The following is a 24,481-nucleotide window of genomic DNA, read 5'->3' on the forward strand; positions in this document are numbered from 1 at the left end:
ATAAGCTAACTCAAGAGGAAGGACACGTTTTACGGGGTTATTTATTTCAGGCTCAGTTATTGTGATAATGAAAATTGAACTTTAATATTTGGGAACGTAATTGCCCTTCAGGGGGAAACAATAATTCTAATTTAAATTGTAATTGGAAAAATCTCAGTCACCGCAATTTTATTGAGTGGTAAATTAACATTTTTCTGCTGCCATGTTTTAAAAAACCAGAGTGGGACTAAAGTACCTGGAAACAGCCTGGGCACACGCGTAGACCAGTGCACCCATGTTGAGTTTTCGCACTGATTTCAAATAAATCTCAAGATCTCTAATAGTTAATACTTAGCTGGAAAACGAATATTTACTATGAAAAATTAAATCCAGGTTCAAGAAACACCTATTTTTGTGCAATCTGTAAATAAAATGAATCAAACTACAAAAGTTGAAATTATTTAATAAAAAGCAAACTTTTTTAATGCAACATAAATAAGGCTTTAATATTCAAATGTCAAATTATTTACACAAAATGTTTACAGTAAACAATTACACAAAAGAAATCAATAGTAAATACAAAATGCCCAACTCTAAAACTTCTGCCAAAATGTGGTATGTTAACTTACTGAAAGAATTAATTTAAAAACTCTGACAACACTTCAAACTTCAACGAAATAAAAAAATAAAAATATGTTCTTATGTGTGGACTCTCCTGTGGACCTTCAGGTCAGACTCTTGTTTAAAACATTTCCTTTTTCAAACATCAGCTTTGAATGGTTTCTCTTCTTTGTGCATTATCACATGTGACTGTAGGTTAGCATTACGAGTAAAACATTTACTACAAACATCACATTTGAACGGTTTTTCTCCTGTGTGAATTCTCATGTGTCGCTTAAGGATATGTGGTTGAGTGAAATATTGACTACAAACATCACATTTGAATGGTTTCTCTCCTGTGTGGACTCTCATGTGTCGTTTAAGGACATGCTGTTGAGTAAAACATTTACTACAAATATCACATTTAAATGGTTTCTCTCCTGTGTGGATTCTTATGTGTCTCTTAAGGTCAACAATGTAGTTGAAACATTTCCTACAAACATCACATTTGAATGGTTTCTCTCCTGTGTGGATTCTCATGTGTGACTGGAGGTGATCCTTACGGGTAAAACATGTCCTACAAACGTCACATTCAAACAGTTTATTTTCAGTGTGGATTCTCATGTGACTCTTAAGGTTGACGTTATTGTTGAAACATTTCCCACAAACCTCACATTTAAATGGGTTTTCTCCTGTGTGGTTTATCATGTGTGACTGCAACTTAAACTGATGGGCAAAACATTTACTACATAAATCACATTTAAAGGGTTTCTCTCCTGTGTGGATTCTCATGTGTCTCTTAAGGTCGCTGTTATGGTTGAAACCTTTCCTACAAACATCACATTTGAATGGTTTCTGTCCTGTGTGGATTATCATGTGTGACAGGAGATTAGCTTTACGGGTAAAACATTTCCTACAAACATCACATTCAAACGGTTTCATCCCAGTGTGGATGCCTGAGTGTACCTTAAGGTTGACCTTATGGGGAAAGCATTTACTACAAACATCACATTTGAATGGTTTTTCTCCTGTGTGGATTCTCACATGGGACTGCAGGTAAGCCTTACGGGCAAAACATTTACTACAAACATCACATTTAAATGGTTTCTCTCTTGCGTGGATGCCCGAGTGTACATTAAGGTTGAACTTACGGGCAAAACATTTACTACAAACATCACATTTGAATGGTTTCTCTCCTGTGTGGATTCTCATGTGTCTCCTAAGGTTGACGTTAAAGTGGAAACATTTCCTACAAATATCACATTTAAATGGTTTCTCTCCTGTGTGGATTCTAAGTTTTGAAGCTACACTAAGTGATGCTTTATCACCACCCACACATTCAGATCTCATTTTTACCTGAACCTTCTTCTTTGAACAAATCTGTTGAAATGAACTAATCTGTGTTTTAGAAGCTTTACATCCCATTTCAGTATTTTTACTTGAGTCAAACATTTTTCTCTTTTTCCTGGTGGAGTCAAAGATAGCTTCAGTTTCAGACTCTGACAGAGGTTTCTGCCAAAAATCTTCATCATCATCATCATCATCCTCGCCATTATCTTCAGCCTGAGGCGAGTCTGTTTCCGTTCCATCAGGACCTTGTAGTACTAAACTGCTTGGATCTGGGTTCTGAACTGCTTCTGGTCCTTTGCTGTTAATTCCCACACTTTGTCTTTTCATGAATTCATTTAAAGTGTCGGTTGAAGGTTCCTCCTTCAGGGAGACCTGAGGCTTCTCCTCTTCATCTTCACATTTAACAGGACAAGCAGCACTGTTTGTCTCCTGCTGCACACAAAGCTGCTTTTCCTCCTGACCTTCACTGAGCATCTCTGGTTCCTCCTTTATGTGGAGATGCTCTGGGAGCAGCTGCTCCACATTCTTCCTCTCACTGAAAACACAGTCAGTGACTGATGACTGCTGGAGCTGTAATCTGTGCAGCTGAACTTTAGGCGTGAAGGCAGCCAGCACAAGTTTTACTGTTTGATCTGTATTTGGAACAAATTGGGAACATAATTGTCTACTGGTGTTATGGTGGAGATGCTGGTCAGGAAGAATCATTTTCAGTTCACCATCCACTGGATCTTCTTGCACTCCATGTTCAGTCTTTTCTTGCTCTGTTGCTCTGCATATTTCTATTGCTCTGTGTAACGTTAGACCTCTTTCCTGTATCAGTCTCATTTTTAGGTGAGAGTCTGTGATGCTTAACACAAGTTTATCTCTGAGCATGTCATTCTCACTTATTCCAAACTCACAGTCTTTGCTTCTCTGTCGCAGCTCTGTTATGAGTCTGTTTACTGATGTCCCTGCTGTCATCTGATGGGACCAATATTCATATCGTTTAAAGACAACATTTTTCTGTGCACTGCAGTAATATTTAAAGGCTTGAAAAACATCCTCCATTGTCAGTTCATCTCCTTCAACTCTAACAGTCAGTGTGTTGAACACTTCCAGTGCCTCCTTGCCGATGGTGTGGAGTAAAATGTCAATCTTTACTTGTTCATCTTTCTCCCCTGAAGACGCTATATACCGCCGAAAGCTTTGTTCCCAGCTGTGCCAGTTATCAGCAGGGTCACTGGTGAGAGACAGTGGTGACGGTGCTTTGAACAGCTCCACTATGCTAGCTCCTCTGCTAGCACTGTTAGCATTCTGCTCCAGCCTCTCCGTGTCTCTGCTACTCCGTCTTATGACACCGTCTTCTGCTCTCTCACCTTCCACTGGAGCTTTAAGGCTCTATTACAGTGTGGCCTGACTGCGTCTGTAGGTTTGTTATTAATAACATTCCATATTAGACTCACAGAGAAACTTGTTGTTTTTCTCCGCTATTTCTTCTTCTGTTGCTCTAATTCAGCGGTTCTTCTTCTCTTGATTATTGACGTGTTGCAACCACCTTGAATAGGTGCATATCACCACCTACTGTATTGGAGTGGATAAATCATGTACTTCAAGGTTACAAAAATAAAGGGGGGAAAACAACAAACTTCTCATATTCCATTCCCCAAGTCTTGTTACTTTCAAGAAGTATAAAAGAGTCTTAAGGCTGTGGTCCTTGTACTTTTTTGGCCCAAGTACCCCCTTTCTTTTATTTCTGAATCCAATTAAGTACCCCTGTGCAACATTTTGTTCAGAATTCTATGAAAAACAACTAGCATAATGATGGGATGAATAAGTGATTGCTCACATTTTAAATAATTTAATTTTGTAAATATGTAAAATGAAACAGTGTTTAGTGCAGTGGCTCCCAACCTTTTTTGGATCTGACCACATTTATTTCTAAAGTTTTTTTTTTTTTTAATCATTTCCAGTCATCTCCCACCAGGTGATGGACCAAGACTAACTACAAATAAACATTATTAAACCTCATATTTTTAATACATATGTTATTTTCCACTCCTTCGCTCTCAAGTACCCTCTGAAGTGCCATTGCGTACCCCTAGGTCTGCACGTACCCCCATTTGAGAAACACTGCCTTACGGCATTTTCTCATTTCCTCCCCTCTTCCAAAAAGTCTCCATGGGCGAGGTAGTATTTTTTTTCTTAATTCCTTTATCTGCCTTTTATACGTAACTTACTACACTTTATGAAAACATGTTCAACATTTTCACTGACCTTGCATACATCACATATATCTGTCGGACTTTTACCCATTAAATTGAGGGTTGATTTCAGTCCTGGGTCCTAATTTTACTTTCGAAATAATTGCCTCATCTCTTCTGTATTTCCCTTTGCAGACTATCACATTGACGAAGTTCTGAATATTGTGGTACTTTCTCCCTTTAGAATCTGTGTCCCACATATTCTGTCATGAACTTCTCACCGTTTCTCTTATCAATGACTTAGCTTCACCTTTTCCAAACAAAACTTGTAAAATATTACTTTTTATTTTATTTTATTTCAATGCTATCTTAGCTGTTGGGTCTCATTTTTCAGTACCCTCAACTCCTGCATAGGCTGGTACCAACAAAATGCACATCAACTCCCACTTTGTACCCTCATCAATACCAACGTTATCTCAAATTTTAAAAATTCAGAGGTTTATAGTGTTTTTAGTCTCCTGTGCCCCCTGTGCTTCTTATCAAATTATAGTACAAGTTCATCACAACACTTGTAGGTTACTGTTAGAGTGAAGTATTCCTATTTATTTTTTCATTCAGACATAAACAATATCCTTATAATAAATAGCTCTTATTATTTTAAATGTATTTGGCATTTTTTACTCAATAGGTTAATTACAGTATGTCTATATACAACTAACAGAATGTTATGTGACCTTTATGTGTTGTTTTGTGGATCTTGAAACCTTGAATTTAATCTACTTCTATCCCTGTTTTACATTGAAACATCAATAAATGTTAACAAGGAGGTTGTAATAGGACTGTAGTGTAAATAAAACAATTGTGTCTCCTGGTGAAATCAAAACCATCAAAATCATTCACGAAGGAGCCAAACAATATATGTAGTTTTATGGATGAGATGCATTTTATACTTTGTTTTTCAATGTAACACTATTGATGAATCAGGATAACAAAGGTATACAGTGGGGCAAAAAAGTATTTAGTCAGCCACCAATTGTGCAAGTTCCCCCACTTAAAAAGATGAGAGAGGTCTGTAATTTTCATCCTAGGTATACCTCAAATATGAGAGACAAAATGAGGAAAAAAATCACATTGTAGGATTTTTAATGAATTAATTTGTAAATTATGGTGGAAAATAAGTTTTTGGTCAATAGCAAACGTTCATCTCATGTATGTAATGTACCCTTTGTTGGCAATGACAGAGGTCAAACGTTTTCTGTAAGTCTTCACAAGATTTTCACACACTGTTGCTGGTATTTTGGCCCATTCCTCCATGCAGAACTCCTCTAGAGCAGTGATGTTTTGGGGCTGTCGCTAGGCAACACGAACTTTCAACCCCCTCCAAAGATTTTCTATGGGATTGAAATCTGGAGATTGGCTAGGCCTCTCCAGGACCTTGAAACGCTTCTTACGAAGCCACTCCTTTGTTGCCCGTGCGTTGTGTTTGGGATCATTGTCGTGCAGAAAGACCCAGCCATGTTTCATCTTCAATGCCCTTGCTGATAGGAGGTTTTGACTCAAAATCTCAATACATGGCCCCATTCAATCTTTCCATTACACGGATCAATCGTCCTGGTCCCTTTGCAGAGAAACAGCCCCAAAACATTATTTTACCACCCCCATGCCTTACAGTAGGTATGGTGTTCTTTGGATGTAACTCAGCATTCTTTCTCCACCAAACACGACGAGTTTTTACCAAAAAGTTCTATTTTGGTTTAATCTGACCATATGACATTTGCCCAATCCTCTTCTGGATCATCCAAATGCTCTCTAGCAAACTTCAGATGGGTCCAGACATGTACTGGCTTAAGCAGGGGGACACGTCTGGCACTGCAGGATTTGAGTACCTGGCAGCGTAGTGTGTTTCTGATGGTAGCCTTTGTAACTTTGGTCCCAGCTCTCTGCAGGTCATTCACTAGGTCCCCCCATGTGGTTCTGGGACTTTTGCTCACCATTCTTGTGATCATTTTGACCCCACAGGGTGAGATCTTGTGTGGAGCCCCAGATCGAGGGAGATTATCAGTGGAGTTGTATGTCTTCCATTTTCTAATAATTGCTCTCACTGTTGATTTCTTCACACTAAGCTGATTACCTATTGCAGATCCAGTCTTCCCAGCCTGCTGCAGGTCTACAATTTAGTTTCTGGTGTCCTTTGACAAGTCTTTGGTCTTGGTCATAGTGGAGTTTGAAGTGTGACTGTTTGAGGTTGTGGACAGGTGTCTTTTATACTAACGAGTTCAAGCAGTTGCCATTAATACAGGTAATGAATGGAGGACAGAGGAGCCTCTCAAAGAAGAAGATACAGGTCTGTAAGAGCCAGAAATCTTGCTTGTTTGTAGGTGACCAAATACTTATTTTACCGGGAGATTTACCAATTAATTCATTAAAAATCCTACAATGTGATTTTCTGGATTTTTTCCCTCATTTTGACTCTCATAGTTGAGGTATACCTATGATGAAAATTACAGCCCTCTCTCATCTTTTTAAGTGGGAGAACTTGCACAATTGGTGGCTGACTAAATACTTTTTGCCCCACTGTATAAAAGACAGAAAAACCTGTCAAGCCAACGTAACTTTGAAGGCAATGGTATTGACTTTGTTTTGCTTTTTACTTTATTTGTTTTATTGTTTTTTACTATATCTGTTGTCATTTCATATGCTTTTAGAATATTTTGTTGTTTTGTATATTTTTTCTAAAAAGATATTCTGATTTTTACAAGCGTAGACTATTGGACCCATGTTGAGTTTGCTCGATGCTTTCAAATAGATCCCAAGATCTCTACTATATTTTTGTGCAATCTTAAAAAAAAAAACTAATAAATTACAAAAGTGTAATTTATTTAATAAAGAGCAAACACTTTTAATGTAACACAGTTGAGGCTTTATTATTCAAAGGTACAACTATTTACACAAAAATAATTCCAGTAAACAACTACACAAAATAAATCAACTGTAATTACAAAATGCCCAACTTTGAAACTTCTGACAAAATTGACAGTTGATAACTTACTGAAAAATCTTACTAAAAAACTCTAACTACACTTCAATTTTCAACTATACCTAAACCTGCATAACTAAATAAACAACAACTAAAAACAATGAAAAACTATTAAGAAAATATTTACTACACACATCACATTTAAAAGTATTTTCTTATGTGTGGACTCTGTTCAGACTTTTGTTTAAAACACTGTTTTTCAAACATCACCTTAGACTAGTTTCTCTTCTTTGTGCATTATCAGGTAATCCTTACGGGTAAAACATTTACTGCAAACAACACACTTGAATGTTTTCTCTCCTGTGTGGATTTTTATGTGTTCCTTAAGGTGAGACGTTTTAGTAAAACATTTCTGACAAACAACACATTTGAATGGTTTTTCAACTGTGTGGAGTCTCATGTGTCGCTTAAGGTCATGCTCTTAAGTAAAATTTTTACAACAAGCAAACATCACATTTGAATTAGTTTTCTCCTGTGTGGATTCTCATGTGTGACTTAAGGGTTGACTCCTGAGTAAAACATTTGCTACAAACATCACATTTGAATGGTTTCTCTCCTGTGTGGATTCTCGTGTGTGACTGCAGGTGAGTCTTACGGCTAAAAATTTTCCTACAAACATCACATTTGAATGGTTTCTCTCCTGTGTGGATTCTCATGTGCCGCTTGAGGTGAGACGTTTTCATAAAACATTTACTACATACATCACAATTGAATGGTTTCTCTCCTGTGTGGATTCTCATGTGTTCCTTAAGGTGAGATGTTGTAATAAAACATTTACTACAAACATCACATTTAAATGGTTTCTCTCCTGTGTGGATTCTCATGTGTTGCTTAAGGCCGACCTTACGGGTAAAACAATTACTACAAGAATCACATTTAAATAGTTTCTCTCCTGTGTGGATTCTCATGTGTACCTTAAGGTGAGACGTTTTAATAAAACATTTCCTACATATATCACATTTAAAGGGTTTCTCTCCTGTGTGGATTCTCATGTGTTCCTTAAGATGAGACGTTTTTATAAAACATTTACTACAAACATCACATTTAAATGGTTTCCCTCCTGTGTGGATTCTCAGTTTTGAAGCTTCACTAAGTGATGCTTTCTTACCACCCACACATTCAGATCTCATTTTTATCTGAATCTTCTTCTTTGAACAAATCTGTTGAAATGAACTAATTCGTGTTTTAGAAGCTTTACATCCCATTACAGTATTTTTAATTGAGTCAGACATTTTTCTGTTTTTCCTGGTGGAGTCAAAGTCAGCGTCAGTTTCAGAGTCTGACAGAGGTTTCTGCCAAAAATCTTCATCATCATCATCATCATCATCATCATCGCCACTATCTTCAGTCTGAGACGAGTCTGTTTCTGTTCCATCAGGACCTTGTAGTACTAAACTGTTTGGATCTGGGTTCTGTTCTGTTTCTGGTCCTTTGCTGTTAATTTCCACACTTTGTCTTTTCATGAATTCATCTAAAGTGCAGGTTGAAGGTTCCTCCTTCATGTTGATTTCTGTTAGTTGTCTCCAGTGTAGCTGGGAGACCTGAGGCTTCTCCTCTTCATCTTCACATTTAACAGGACAAGCAGCACTGTTTGTCTCCTGCTGCACACAAAGCTGCTTTTCCTCCTGACCTTCACTGAGCATCTCTGGTTCCTCCTTTATGTGGAGACGCTCTGGGAGCAGCTGCTCCACATTCTTCCTACACTTCCAGTTCATCATCGCCGATGGTGTGGAGTAAAATGTTAATCTTTACATTTTCATCTTTCTCTCCACTATGCTAGCTCCTCTGCTAGCTCGGTTAGCATTCTGCTCCAGCCTCTCCGTGTCTCTGTAACTCCGTCTTCTGACACCGTGTTGTGCTCTCTCACCTTCCACTGGAGCTTTAAGGCTCTATTATAGTGTGGCCTGACTCCGTCTGTAGGTTTGTTATTAATAACATTATATATTAGACTCACAGAAACACTTGTTTTTCTTGGGGTTTTCTTCTTCTGCGGCTCTAATTCAGCAGTTGTTCTTCTTCTTCTTTTGTTTTGTGGCGGGTTGCAGCCATGACTTAAACGGTGAATACCGGTGTCACGGTCTGAGTTTACATCGTACTGAGTTCCTCTTAAAATCTCAGTACGTGACTGCTACGTACTGAGATGTACCCGTACTGGGTTATACTGATTAAAAAAAATAAAATAAAAAAAAGTTACATTAGGTTAACTGTTTTTTACTGCAATGTATATTATAATCATGTTTTTTGGAAAATAAATTATTTATTTTCGTATGGAGTTTTATGAGCTCCTTCTTGTGTGGTGATGGCGTGCCCTTCACCATGAAGAAGATTAACTTGTCTATCTTTTCTTTGTGGTGTTGGAACCTCTCCTGCCTCGTATATGAGCAGTTGTACATTTTTGTATCAGAAAAGGAGCCATTCAGCACTCGTCAATTAACATTAGCTTTGAAATTAATTTTTTTATCTCAGCACGGCGGAAGTAGAAAAAGCTAAGCGGAAGTAGCATAAATTCATTTTCAAGTAGTGCGCATGCTCATAACCGATCTCAGACCGATGTGAACTCAGACCGTGACACCGCCACCTACTGTATCGGAGTTTACTATATGGTCTCTAAAGCTATACCTACCTTACATTATTACTAATTTTAAAAACTAACACTCATCTTTATATTCTATTAAATAGTCCTGTGTCATTGAGGTATTCAGTAACTGCTCTGTGTGTGTTTACACACTGATACAATTCAATTATGTTCTCAGTTTAGTCAGCAACATAAAAAAGGCCATTTTTATTTAAGATTATTCAAATTACATGTAAATTTCACTGACAATGGACTTTGTATTCATCATCAAATTCTATCAAATTTGTTATAATTACATTTGAAGACGTTAGTCAACTACAGCTTGCAGAATTAACCTTATTTTTTACCCCTCCAGCAAATGTGATTCAACTCATACAACTGTTACAAAAGTTGGCAACACATTCAATTCTACAGTAGCACTTCCAGACAGTGACAAGATGGCCAAAAACAGGAAACCTGTGTGTGCAGTGCTTGATGCCTCAGCAGCGCAGAGGCGAGAAAATGTCCTACTCTTATCTTTGAATTTCTTGGAAATTTTTTTTTTTAAATATCTGTATATATGTGTTGTCTATATGTGGACTTACATACACGTAAATATATTTGTATTCTGGTATTTTTGCACTATGTTGTGGTTGCACTGGTCCACTGCTTTTTTCGATGTGCCAGTTCACACCTCTTTTACAATTTCTGCAATTATAATGTGATCGACTATGTAAAACATCTATACTGTTACATATTTTGCAAGTCTCATAGTTTTCTATCGGATCATGTGACCCCTCTGATCACATGACCTAATTATCCCATGTATACATGCAGGTGTGTCAAAGCTGTTTTTTTAGGTCTGATGAAGGGCTAAGACCTGAAACATTACTTCTACTGGTGAGCAGTACATTTTGGTGAGCATTACAGTGGTGCGGATCGATCGCTTTTTCCACTGGACTCTGTTGTGGGCCTTCTGACTTTTGTTTAAAACATCTTCTTTGTCAAACATCACCTTTGAATGGTTTCTCTTCTTTGTGCATTCTCACATGTGACAGCAGGGTCTTCTTGCAGGTAAAACATTTACTACAAACATCACATTTAAATTGTTTTTCTCCTGTGTAGATTCTCAGTTTTGAAGCTGCACTGAGAGATGCTTTCTTACCACCCACACATGAACAAATCAGTTGAAATGAACTCATCTGTGTTTTGTCTTTATAACACTGCAGAGTACAGAATATGTACATCTCTTTGTACATCCAACCTTCAAACACACATTCATTTTGCCATAACTGACAACTTTACTTAAGCTCTCACTATACGAATATATACTGTACTTCTGATGGGGCACTGTACTAGTTATTTAATAAAGAGCAAACTTTTTAATGTAAGACAGATGAGGCTTTAATATTCAAATGTAAAATATTTACAGAAAAGCGACAACTTTCTTACAAAACTCTAACTACATAAACCTACATAACTAAAAAAAAAAAAAAAAAAAAAAAAGACAAAAAACAATTAAATAACTATTAAGAAAATATTTACTACACACATTAAATTTGAAGCTATTTTCTTATGTGTGGACTCTGTTGTGGACCTTCAGTTCAGACTTTTGTTTAAAACATTTCCTTTGTCAAACATCACCTTTGACTGGTTTCTCTTCTTTGTGCATTATCACATGTGACTGCAGATAATCCTTACGGGCAAAACATTTACTACAAACATCACAATTGAATGGTTTCTCTCCTGTGTGGATTCTCATGTGTCGCTTAAGGTGAGACGTTGTATTAAAACATTTCCTACAAACATCACATATAAAAGGTTTCTCTCCTGTGTGGATTCTCATGTGTTCCTTAAGGTGAGACGTTTTCATAAAACATTTCCTACAAACATCACATTTGAATGGTTTCTCTCCCGTGTGGATTCTCATGTGTCGCTTAAGGTGGACCTTACAGGTAAAACAATTACTACAAGCATCACATTTAAATGATTTCTCTCTTGTGTGGATTATCATGTGTTGCTTAAGGTGAGATGTTTTATTAAAACATTTCCTACAAACATCACATTTGAATGGTTTCTCTCCTGTGTGGATTCTCCTGTGTACCTTAAGGTGAGACTTTTGAATAAAACATTTACTACAAACATCACATTTAAATGGTTTCTCTCCTGTGTGGATTCTCCTGTGTCGCATAAGGTCAACCCTATTGTTAAAAAAATTACTACATACATCACATTTGAATGGTCTCTCTCCAGTGTGGATTCTCATGTGTGACTGCAGGTGAGTCTTACGGGTAAAAACTTTCCTACAAACATCACATTTAAATGGTTTCTCTCCTGTGTGGATTCTCATGTGTTCCTTAAGGTGAGACGTTTTAATAAAACATTTACTACAAACATCACATTTGAATGGTTTTTCTCCTGTGTGGATTCTCAGTTTTGAAGCTTCACTAAGTGATGCTTTATCACCACCCACACATTCAGATCTCATTTTTACCTGAACCTTCTTCTTTGAACAAATCTGTTGAAATGAACTAATCCTTGTTTTGGAAGCTTTACATCCCATTTCAGTATTTGTACTTGAGTCAGACATTTTTCTCTTTTTTCTGGTGGAGTCAAAGTCAGCTTCGGTTTCTGACTCTGACAGAGGTTTCTGCCAACAGCCTTCATCATCATCATCATCATCATCATCATCATCGCCGCTATCTTCAGTCTGAGATGAGTCTGTTTCTGTTCCATCAGGACCTTGTAGTACTAAACTGTTTGGATCTGGGTTCTGTTCTGCTTCTGGTCCTTTGCTGTTAATTTCCACACTTTGTCTTTTCATGAATTCATCTAAAGTGCATGTTGAAGGTTCCTCCTTCATGTTGATTTCTGTTAGTTGTCTCCAGTGTAGCTGGGAGACCTGAGGCTTCTCCTCTTCATCTTCACATTTAACAGGACAAGCAGCACTGTTTGTCTCCTGCTGCACACAAAGCTGCTTTTCCTCCTGACCTTCACTGAGCATCTCTGGTTCCTCCTTTATGTGGAGACGCTCTGGGAGCAGCTGCTCCACATTCTTCCTACACTTCCAGTTCATCATCACCGATGGTGTGGAGTAAAATGTCAATCTTTATATTTTCATCTTTCTCTCCACTATGCTAGCTCCTCTGCTAGCTCGGTTAGCATTCTGCTCCAGCCTCTCCGTGTCTCTGTAACTCCGTCTTCTGACACCGTGTTGTGCTCTCTCACCTTCCACTGGAGCTTTAAGGCTCGATTATAGTGTGGACTGACTCCGTCTGTCGACTGGATATTAATAATATTCCATATTAGACTTAGAAAAACTTCTTCTATTTCTTGGGTTTTTCTTCTTCTGTGACTCTAATTCAGCGGTTTTTCTTCTTCTTTTTGTTTTCTGGCGGGTTGCAGACATGACTTGAAAGGTGAATACCGCCGCCCTAGAGGAATGATGTATTTACACAATTAAAGTTGTCAAATCGGTACATTCTCAAACTATTTTTGATGGGTTTGTTGATAGATAGATAGATAGATAGATAGATAGATAGATAGATATAGTCCAATCAAACCTCGCCATTCATCATTCTTTTCCAATACAGCACCGTTTTCTTCTTTCGCCCCTTCTTCTTCTTGCATCCTTCTGACTTAGTATACCACCCTAACACCATTGCTATTGTCAGTCTATCATTTTCCTCATTCGCATCACATGACCCACTCGCTCCAGCACTCACTTCTCAATCTTCCACCTTTTAGACTTTACTCGAAGTCACATTCTTACATCCCACATGTTCATCTCTCTCGCCTGCAATTGTCTTAACTACGCACCATTCTTGTTATTTCATACATACCTGTAGCATTTGTCCATCCATCACAGCAACCTATTCATGTCTCTCACAAACCATACTCGCACCTGACAAACATCAAACTGTTCTCCATACACGCCTCCACCACTCTCGCCTAACACCTTTTTGACATTCTCAACCCTTTCAACCATTCTTTCACTCTACCACAAACCACCTGCTCGTCTAATCCTATTTCTCACATCCACCTCCGAACTCACCCCTAATATTCTGATCTCTCCACCCTGATCCGTACCAAACTCAAGTACCTCCTCCTTATCCTCATTATTTCTCTTCTCCCATTTATTCATCACACACTTCACCGCTCTCACGCCTTCATCCATCTTTCCTTTCAACCCCACAATCGTAGTGTCATCCACAAACATAGCCAGAGACATTTTTACACTCACCGCTTCCGAACTACCTTTCTCCCACACTCAATTGCCCAGGTACCCATCTCCACGTCACCCTCACTCTCCTTCTCTCTTCTTCCACCTGCCTCATTACTGCCTGGTGATAAACATTAAACAGTATGGGTGATGTGGAGCACCCCTCTCTCAACCCCCTCGCAAGCAACCAACTCTCACTCAAACCTTCCTTCCCTTTCTCCCTATACTCAGTTGTCTTGTGCAAATCCATGATAGTTTCCAGACACCTTCCTTTCTCACCACCAAAGGCCCACCAGTGCAGACCCCCGGGGGGCCCTCGCCTTGAAAGGTTTTTAAAGAAGGGTCTGGGTCGGCTCGCTCCTTCCCCCTCAGTTGTGGGCAGAAGGTTGCTTGAAATAATAATAGATAAATAATAATAATAAAACACAGGAGTGTCAATTACTTAATAAATAGCAAACATTTAATGTAAAACAGATGAGGCTTTAATATTTAAAGGCAAAACTACTTACACAAAAATGTTTGCAGTAAATAATTACACAAAAGAACCTAACTGTGAATACAAATTGCCCAACCCTAAAAATTCTGCCAAAATCTGTTCTGTTAAAGGTATAGAGGAAGATTTTCCCTAAGTTTAGAAAAGAAATGCCTTCTCCACATTTTGAAAAAATGCACATGCGCAACATTCTACCTGCTCCCAAAAGGGAACGCCTATCAAAAGCGTGCACAAGCCGGTGCGTGACTTGTGCCAGGGCTTGCATCGCTAATCATAGCTTACATTAGGATAAACTTCTCTGCTAATAACTACTAGGTTGATTGTTGTCAGATCTGAATCAAACACATACCACTACGATCCTCTTCCGAGTTAGTGATTCGCCCTCTTTTAAACACTTGAAAGCGTGCATGTGCAGCAAGTGAAAACTAGCTAGGGACGAGCACATACGACGGCCTTCCGTAAACATATCACCAGAATCATTGACAATTAGGAGTACCAATAGTCTTGATGATCTACCTGGAATTTGAAGCCAAAATAACGTTCTCCACAATACCTTTAACTTACAGAAACATAACTCTAACCACACTTCAAACTTCAATTATACCTAAACCAATGTAGCTAAAAAAAAAAAAAAAATTAAGAAAGAATTTACTACACAACACACATCATATTTGAAAGTCTTTTCTTATGTGTGGATTCTGTTGTGGATCTTCTGTTCAAAACATTTCCTTTGTCAAACATCACCTTTGATTGGTTTCTCTTCTTTGTGCATTATCACATGTGACTGCAGATAATCCTTACGGGTAAAACATTTACTACAAACATCACATTTGAATGGTTTTTCTCCTGTGTGTATTTTTATGTGTGACTGCAGGTAATCCTTACGGGTAAAACATTTACTACAAACATCACATTTGAATGGTTTTTCTCCTGTGTGTATTTTTATGTGTGACTGCAGGTAATCCTTACGGTTAAAAACTTTTCTACAAACATCACATTTGAATGGTTTCTCTCCTGTGTGGATACTCATGTGTCGCTTAAGGTGAGACGTTGTCTCAAAACATTTCCTACAAATATCACATTTAAATGGTTTCTCTCCTGTGTGGATACTCATGTGTCGCTTAAGAACATGCTGTTGAGTAAAACTTTTACTACAAAAATCACATTTAAATGTTTTTTCTCCTGTGTGGATTATCATGTGTCGATTAAGGACATGCTGTTGAGTAAAACATTTACTACAAAAATCACATTTAAATGTTTTTTCTCCTGTGTGGATTATCATGTGTCGATTAAGGACATGCTGTTGAGCAAAACATTTCTTACAAACATCACATTTAAATGGTTTATCTCCTGTGTGAATTCTCACGTGTGACAGCAGGTAAGTCTTACGAGTAAAAACTTTCCCACAAACATCACATTTGAATGGTTTCTCTCCTGTGTGGATTCTCATGTGTTGCTTAAGGTACTCCCTATTGGTAAAACATTTACTACAAATATCACATTTAAATGGTTTCTCTCCTGTATGGATTTTCTTGTGTCGCAGAACGTACTCCCTATTGGTAAAACATTTACTACAAATATCACATTTAAATGGTTTCTCTCCAGTGTGGATTCTCATGTGTACCTTAAGATGATCCGTTCGAGTAAAACCTTGACTACAAACAACACACTTTAATGGTTTTTCTCCTGTGTGGATTTTCATGTGTCGCAGAAGGTACTCCCTATTGGTAAAACATTTACTACAAACTTCACATTTAAATGCTTTTTCTCCTGTGTGGATTATCATGTGTCGCTTAAGAACATGCTGTTGATTAAAACATCTACTACAAACATCGCATTTGAATGGTTTTTCTCCTGTGTGGATTCTCAGTTTTGAAGCTTCACTAAGTGATGCTTTATCACCAACCACACATTCAGATCTCATTTTTACCTGAACCTTCTTCTTTGAACAAATCTGTTGAAATGAACAAATCCTTGTTTTGGAAGCTTTACATCCTATTTCAGAATTTTCAGCTTCGGTTTCTGACTCTGACAGAGGTTTCTGCCAACAGCCTTCATCATCATCATCATCATCATCATCATCATCATCATCATCGCTACTATCTTCAGTCTGAGATGAGTCTGTTTCTGTTCCATCAGGACCTTGTAGTACTAAACTGTTTGGATCTGGGTTCTGTTCTGCTTCTGGTCCTTTGCTGTTAATTTCCACACTTTGTCTTTTCATGAATTCATCTAAAGTGCAGGTTGAAGGTTCCTCCTTCATGTTGATTTCTGTTAGTTGTCTCCAGTGTAGCTGGGAGACCTGAGGCTTCTCCTCTTCATCTTCACATTTAACAGGACAAGCAGCACTGTTTGTCTCCTGCTGCACACAAAGCTGCTTTTCCTCCTGACCTTCACTGAGCATCTCTGGTTCCTCCTTTATGTGGAGACGCTCTGGGAGCAGCTGCTCCACATTCTTCCTACACTTCCAGTTCATCATCGCCGATGGTGTGGAGTAAAATGTCAATCTTTATATTTTCATCTTTCTCTCCACTATGCTAGCTCCTCTGCTAGCTCGGTTAGCATTCTGCTCCAGCCTCTCCGTGTCTCTGTAACTCCGTCTTCTGACACCGTGTTGTGCTCTCTCACCTTCCACTGGAGCTTTAAGGCTCTATTATAGTGTGGACTGACTCCGTCTGTAGACTGAATATTAATAACATTCCATATTAGACTTAGAAAAACTTCTTATATTTCTTGGGTTTTTCTTCTTCTGTGGCTCTAATTCAGCGGTTTTTCTTCTTCTTTTTGTTTTCTGGCGGGTTGCAGACATGACTTGAAAGGTGAATACCGCCGCCCTAGAGGAATGATGTGTTTACACAATTAAAGTTGTCAAATCGGTACATTCTCAAACTATTTTTGATGGGTTTGTTGATAGATAGATAGATAGATAGATAGATAGATAGATAGATAGATAGATAGATAGATAGATAGATAGATAGATAGATAGATAGATAGACAGACAGACAGACAGACAGACAGAAATTGAACAAAAGGAACCCAGAAAACATTCAGATGTGCTCAGGTTTTTATTGACAACATTGCTTAAGCGATGCAGTAGCCACCACCAGCGCCACCCCTATGCATACAACTGACAGTAGTTCAGCAAACTAATTCATGAATTCTACAGAATATTTTGGGGGTCTATAAATGACTAAAAACAGAACTCTTGAATCATCCTTCAGCAAGAACGACATACTGTATATTCAAAGGAGATAAAATCCGCAAATGTTTTTTCTTTGCACTGAAATATTGATTTAAAGATGGCAGCAACTCCACCACCTTTCCTGCAAGTACGACACTTATTGAAATAAATAGTCTTGTGGTGCACTTTCATTGAGAATAGTATTACTGATACCATCATTCAACCACGTTTCATTAAGAAGTAAAAAGTCCAAGTGATGTGTCAAAATAATATCATGAATTAACAGTGATCTAACATTAAGAAGAGCTCATTTTAAATACTTTACTAGAGACACTGGTGGACTCTTTGAATGACATGTTATAGTAGTCACATTTTTATATCTATTAAGCTTTTTGTTTCTCTTTAATTTCACAATTTTACCTGTGTTGCCTGTCACCACAGGAATTAAAGAAGCTGCATTAACTCAATAGGGCCCTGACTTTATCTGGTTGTTCCTAAAAATAGAGCTATTGCAGTCTAGACCCAGCACACATCAGACCTGTGTCGCTCTAATTTGAACACAACTGGCCTGAGGAGAAGAGTGATCCTGGGCCTGGTATCGTCGAGGAGGGATGGGTGGTGGTGATTGGTTCTTTGGGAGAGAGAAGATGGGGCCATGGTGGGGTAAAAGGTGGGATGTCAGTCTTGTTCCAGTAACAACCAGCTCGTTCATCTGGGCAGTTAAATCCAAGAAGGCAGGGGGTATGAGAGAAGCTGGATGAGGTGAAAGTAGGTGAATTTTGGGGGTGAAGCAGGTGGGTCCTGAGATGTGGGGGTGGGTTGATCTCTTCATTTTGGCGATTTTGATTTTCATTTCTTGATGGAAGCTCAAAGACTCCATGTTATTTTCTTGTTGTTTTGTTCTCCGATGATACATGTTGTCCTTTGTCTTTATCAGGACTGATAGCAGTGTGACTGGTTAAGAATAACCAGTTGGATGTGAAAATTGAGAATGAGAACTTCAGATCTTCTTTGCGAATTGGAGGTATCAGGCCACTGATGAACACTTTAGGCTGCAAACAGCTCACAGTTTTTAGCAGGTGGGTAAAATCCTGCTTTAACACCTCAGAATCCTCCTTGGCTAAATCATTTATCATCCAAAATGAATCACAACATTCTTCAAATGTGGGTAATCTGCCACAATATGCAAAATTTTGTCAGCCAGGTCTGATACTGTGTCATTAGGTAAGCAGATAACTTTCACATTGTTGCTGAACATCTTCTGAGCATCTTTAACAGAAAAATCTCCCACTTTTAGTGTGTGAGGTTGTTGCTTTGGCCTACCATGTCGCTTCTCTTTTCCTGAAACAATTTGATTCCTTGCAGTTCCAGAAGGTTGTGTGTTGCCCTCATTAGAGCCAGATCCAAGGTCATTCAGCAGTGGGGCGAATCGATTACCCAGTTCTACATGAAACTGGGTTTGTGATTTGTTGATACTCCTGCCTTTAACAGATGTCCACTTTTGTGACTGGGCAGAAAAGGGAGTTGAAGTCGAGGCTGCAGTTTGAGAAGGCAGTGCAGGCCAGTCCGTCTCATTATTGATATCAAGACGCTTTGCTCGTCCCGTTAGCTTTTGAAGTGGATATGACTGTCTCTTAGGCTTAGCTCCTAGGGTATTTCAGGGAGGACCCGTACCTGTTGGCTTATCAACGGGAACAGGATCCTCCTTAGGTCTGATAGCTTTGTTAGCACAGTCTGGTAGCGAGTTAGTTTTATCCTCTCCTCTGTTTTGAAACAATGGCACAGTCATATCATACCATATCCACAATATCCAGTAACCTCATTGGTTATTACTGTAGTCTCCGGTTCAGTAATCTTTTGGAGAAGGCTGCTGTATTCTGTTGTGGAAAGAGCCATTCTTCTGCTAGATAGCTTGCTACTTGTAGCTAGTGAGCTTGCTACTTGTAGCTAGTGAGCTTGCTACTTGTAGCTAGTGAGCTTGCTACTTGTAGCTAGTGAGCTTGCTACCTAGCATTCCAGTTGAGCCAGCAAAGAAAAAAGGAGTAGATGATTACCGCAGAGCCAGAGTCAGGTGGTAAATGTTAGAGTTTGTTGTTGAAGTATTGTGTCCTTTCTCAGAAGAAAAAGTTCATGTTTAGTAAATTATTTCCTCTGTGTGCTCAGCTCTGCTGTTTTGCTATTACTTTATCCTGTTATATAGCTATAACAACCTGCTAATAATATATTATCCCTTACTTGTCCATGCACCGCTGCCTCCACCAGCACAATTTCAAGTTGGTGGCGCTATAGACGCGTTCTTCCACAGTCGATGCGGCATCTACGTATATTATGTCTACGGTGAAAACTAGCTTGGGATGAGCATGTACGATGGCCTTATGTAAAACATATTACCAGAATGATTGACAAGGAGGACCAATAGTCCTAATGATCCACCCGAAATTTAAAGCCAAAATAACATCCTCCACAATACCTTTCGGGGGTATGTTACGGAGCAAGATTACCTCTTATCGCACTAACTGCCAGGATTTAATCAGTGTGTGCTGTTCTACGAAGTTTGTCAACATCTTAGAGAGCTAAATCACCATGGTAACTTAGGCTGAACGACTAACCTGGTCGGCACCAGGTTTTGTTCTGGCTAGGACCTTAGCGAGCACTAAATCCCTGCCTCCTGATCAATCAGATCTCTTAGAAAATTACCTACACATTGTTAGAAGATCCTGGTTGGTGCAAATCTGACGGATGCATTTAGGAAAGAAGGATTATTAATGACAAATGCAATCCTTTCATTTACCAATAACATCCTTTAGGAAAGATATAGATTTATATCTGATGGACTAATCTAAAGCCAGCTGATGAAGCCTGTGTCTCAATCCACATGCGCGGACGGGTGAAGTCAAATTCATTAAGTAATTCATGAATTCATACACTAGTGAGGCTGACCGCATCAGCAGGAACATACTACAGTGAAACAATGTGCTCTCATCCCAGTGTGTGTGTAAATAGGTCTACTTGAATAGAAAAACGTGTGTGCTGTAAAAATGGGAAACTGATCGCACTGTCCATTTATCATCCCATCCAATGGATTAATATAATAAATAATCCAGAGTCGGTGAGTCACTGCCAGCATTCCCTCCTGGTGTGCAATGTACTAACAGTGTTGCTCTTTGCTATCATCATGGATTTAAATTCATAATATTTGTTTAAGATGATAAGCTGTTCCTCCATTGTAAAGACGGTCGCTGTGCCAGGTTCTCCATTGATTGGTCAGACGCTGCAATCTCCACCCCTTTTATGTGAGCGCACACATACTCAGGCTGAAAACACTTGGCTTAAATTAGCGTGTTGCTATCAACCTTCATAGGACAGCTTCTCTCTGACAGGGAATGTTTGGTTAGGTGAAGCCTGCTAACGGAGATTATCCAGGATGTAATTATCTAGCTTCGTAGCATACCCCCTTAGTGTGTTATTTTGTGTGTGTTTGTTGCTCAGATTGTTTTGAGTAATATTGTGTATTTTTGTCATTGTTTCATGGGCTTTTGGAATCTTTTGTTGTTGTTTTGTATATTTTTCTGTCATTATGTATATGTTTGTTATTTTTTGGGGTTTTTGAGTCAATTTGTTTACTTTTTCACCATCTGTTCTTGGCGTCCGGGGTTTTTCTTTATATATATATATATATATATATATATATATATATATATATATATATATATATATATATATATATTTAAAAGATATTCAAATTTGTACATGCATAGACCACTGGACCCATGTTGTTTGCTTGCTGCTTCCAAATAGATCCCAAGATTTTTGTGCAATCTGTATAAAAAAAAATATAATAATAATAAAACACAGGAGTGTAAATTACTTAATAAAAAGCAAACTTTAAAATGTAAAACAGATGAGGCTTTAATATTTAAAGGCAAAACTACTTACACAAAAAATTTTGCAGTAAACAATTACACAAAAGAACCTAACTGTGAATACAAATTGCCCAACCCTAAAAATTCTGCCAAAATCTGTTCTGTTAAAGGTATAGAGGAAGATTTTCCCAAAGTTTAGAAAAGAAATGCCTTCTCCACATTTTGAAAAAATGCACATGTGCAACATTCTACCTGCTCCCAAAAGGGAACGTCTATCAAAAGTGTGCGAGAAAGCATGCACAAGCCGGTGCGTGACTTGTGCCAGGGCTTGCATCGCTAATCATAGCTTACATTAGGATAAACTTCTCTGCTAATAACTACTAGGTTGATTGTTGTCAGATCTGAATCAAACACATACCACTACGATCCTCTTCCGAGTTAGTGATTCGCCCTCTTTTAAACACTTGAAAGCGTGCATGTGCAGCAAGTGAAAACTAGCTAGGGACGAGCACATACGACGGCCTTCCGTAAAAATATCACCAGAATCATTGACAATTAGGAGTACCAATAGTCTTGATGATCTACCTGGAATTTGAAGCCAAAATAACGTTCTCCACAATACCTTTAACTTACAGAACGAACATAACTCTAACCACACTTCAAACTTCAATTATACCTAAACCAATGTAGCTAAAAAAAAAAAACAATTAAGAAAGAATTTACTACACAACACACATCATATTTGAAAGTCTTTTCTTATGTGTGGATTCTGTTGTGGATCTTTTGTTCAAAACATTTCCTTTGTCAAACATCACCTTTGACTGGTTTCTCTTCTTTGTGCATTATCACATGTGACTGCAGATAATCCTTACGGGTAAAACATTTACTACAAACATCACATTTGAATGGTTTTTCTCCTGTGTGTATTCTTATGTGTGACTGCAGGTAATCCTTACGGGTAAAAACTTTTCTACAAACATCACATTTGAATGGTTTCTCTCCTGTGTGGATACTCATGTGTCGCTTAAGGTGAGACGTTGTATCAAAACATTTCCTACAAATAGCACATTGAAATGGTTTCTCTCCTGTGTGAATTCTCATGTGTCGCTTAAGAACATGCTGTTGAGTAAAACTTTTACTACATAAATCACATTTAAATGTTTTTTCTCCTGTGTGGATTATCATGTGTCGATTAAGGACATGCTGTTGAGTAAAACATTTCTTACAAACATCACATTTGAATGGTTTATCTCCTGTGTGAATTCTCACGTGTGACAGCAGGTAATTCTTACGAGTAAAAACTTTCCCACAAACATCACATTTGAATGGTTTCTCTCCTGTGTGGATTCTCATGTGTTGCTTAAGGTGAGACGTTGTATCAAAACATTTACTACAAATATCACATTTAAATGGTTTCTCTCTTGTATGGATTTTCATGTGTCGCAGAAGGTACTCCCTATTGGTAAAACATTTACTACAAACATCACATTTAAATGGTTTCTCTCCAGTGTGGATTCTCATGTGTACCTTAAGGTGATCCTTTCGAGTAAAACGTTGACTACAAACAACACACTTGAATGGTTTTTCTCCTGTGTGGATTTTCATGTGTCGCAGAAGGTACTCCCTATTGCTAAAACATTTACTACAAACTTCACATTTAAATGGTTTTTCTCCTGTGTGGATTATCATGTGTCGCTTAAGAACATGCTGTTGATTAAAACATCTACTACAAACATCACATTTGAATTGTTTCATTCTTGTGTGGATTCTCAGTTTTGAAGCTTCACTAAGTGATGCTTTATCACCACCCACACATTCAGATCTCATTTTTATCTGAACCTTCTTCTTTGAACAAATCTGTTGAAATGAACTAATCCTTGTTTTGGAAGCTTTACATCCCATTTCAGCACTTTCAGCTTCGGTTTCTGACTCTGACAGAGGTTTCTGCCAACAGCCTTCATCATCATCATCATCATCATCATCGCTACTATGTTCAGTCTGAGATGAGTCTGTTTCTGTTCCATCAGGACCTTGTAGTACTAAACTGTTTGGATCTGGGTTCTGTTCTGCTTCTGGTCCTTTGCTGTTAATTTCCACACTTTGTCTTTTCATGAATTCATCTAAAGTGCAGGTTGAAGGTTCCTCCTTCATGTTGATTTCTGTTAGTTGTCTCCAGTGTAGCTGGGAGACCTGAGGCTTCTCCTCTTCATCTTCACATTTAACAGGACAAGCAGCACTGTTTGTCTCCTGCTGCACACAAAGCTGCTTTTCCTCCTGACCTTCACTGAGCATCTCTGGTTCCTCCTTTATGTGGAGACGCTCTGGGAGCAGCTGCTCCACATTCTTCCTACACTTCCAGTTCATCATCGCCGATGGTGTGGAGTAAAATGTTAATCTTTACATTTTCATCTTTCTCTCCACTATGCTAGCTCCTCTGCTAGCTCGGTTAGCATTCTGCTCCAGCCTCTCCGTGTCTCTGTAACTCCGTCTTCTGACACCGTGTTGTGCTCTCTCACCTTCCACTGGAGCTTTAAGGCTCTATTATAGTGTGGACTGACTCCGTCTGTCGACTGGATATTAATAATATTCCATATTAGACTTAGAAAAACTTCTTGTAATTCATGGGTTTTTCTTCTTCTGTGGCTCTAATTCAGCGGTTTTTCTTCTTCTTTTTGTTTTCTGGCGGGTTGCAGACATGACTTGAAAGGTGAATACCGCCGCCCTAGAGGAATGATGTGTTTACACAATTATAGATAGATAGATAGATAGATAGATAGATAGATAGATAGATAGATAGATAGATAGATAGATAGATAGATACTGGCCTGAGGAGAAGGATGATCCTGGGGTCAGCCACTGTTTGTTCTTTCCTGTGTTAATGCTCAGATTGGTCATTATTCTAAATGCTGACATGAATGTTGATAATATGGCCCTAGGATTAGAAAACCACATTTCTGTAGCCCCGCTGTGGTAAAAGTTGGTCACCTCTGCATTAAAGTGTGAATGATGTTTATACCATGAT

At 38.4% G+C, this 24,481-nt stretch overlaps 3 protein-coding genes across 7 annotated transcripts; all 3 read right to left on the bottom strand.

The window, feature by feature from the left end:
- Positions 1–469: 469 nt before the first annotated feature.
- Positions 470–3,432, bottom strand: LOC114466815 (zinc finger protein 83-like). Its single transcript, XM_028452592.1, has one exon. The coding sequence runs from the start codon at positions 2,974–2,976 to the stop codon at positions 739–741; it is 2,238 nt and encodes a 745-aa protein (XP_028308393.1). The 5' UTR covers positions 2,977–3,432; the 3' UTR covers positions 470–738.
- A 3,687-nt stretch (positions 3,433–7,119) lies between these two features.
- LOC114466816 (gastrula zinc finger protein XlCGF26.1-like) lies at positions 7,120–17,210 on the bottom strand. 5 transcript variants are annotated; one of them, XM_028452594.1, is made up of 3 exons: positions 15,276–17,210; positions 11,805–11,880; positions 7,120–7,640 (listed from the first exon to the last, which is right to left on the bottom strand). In XM_028452594.1, exons 1-3 carry the CDS (start codon positions 16,892–16,894, stop codon positions 7,608–7,610), a joined length of 1,728 nt encoding a protein of 575 aa, XP_028308395.1. In that variant the 5' UTR covers positions 16,895–17,210; the 3' UTR covers positions 7,120–7,607. The 5 variants fall into 5 exon arrangements, with proteins under 5 accessions (XP_028308395.1, XP_028308398.1, XP_028308397.1 ...); XM_028452597.1 differs by lacking the exon at positions 15,276–17,210 and adding an exon at positions 11,965–13,073; XM_028452593.1 differs by lacking the exon at positions 7,120–7,640 and having other exon boundaries at positions 11,284–11,901; positions 15,297–15,327; positions 15,496–17,210.
- Positions 17,211–21,480: 4,270 nt separating this feature from the next.
- On the bottom strand, positions 21,481–24,117 carry LOC114466818 (zinc finger protein 501-like). The gene has a single exon (XM_028452599.1). The coding sequence runs from the start codon at positions 23,824–23,826 to the stop codon at positions 22,264–22,266; it is 1,563 nt and encodes a 520-aa protein (XP_028308400.1). The 5' UTR covers positions 23,827–24,117; the 3' UTR covers positions 21,481–22,263.
- Positions 24,118–24,481: the final 364 nt, after the last annotated feature.

Source organism: Gouania willdenowi, chromosome 7 (assembly GCF_900634775.1).
Source record: "Gouania willdenowi chromosome 7, fGouWil2.1, whole genome shotgun sequence".
In the NCBI taxonomy this organism is placed as follows: domain Eukaryota; kingdom Metazoa; phylum Chordata; class Actinopteri; order Blenniiformes; family Gobiesocidae; genus Gouania; species Gouania willdenowi.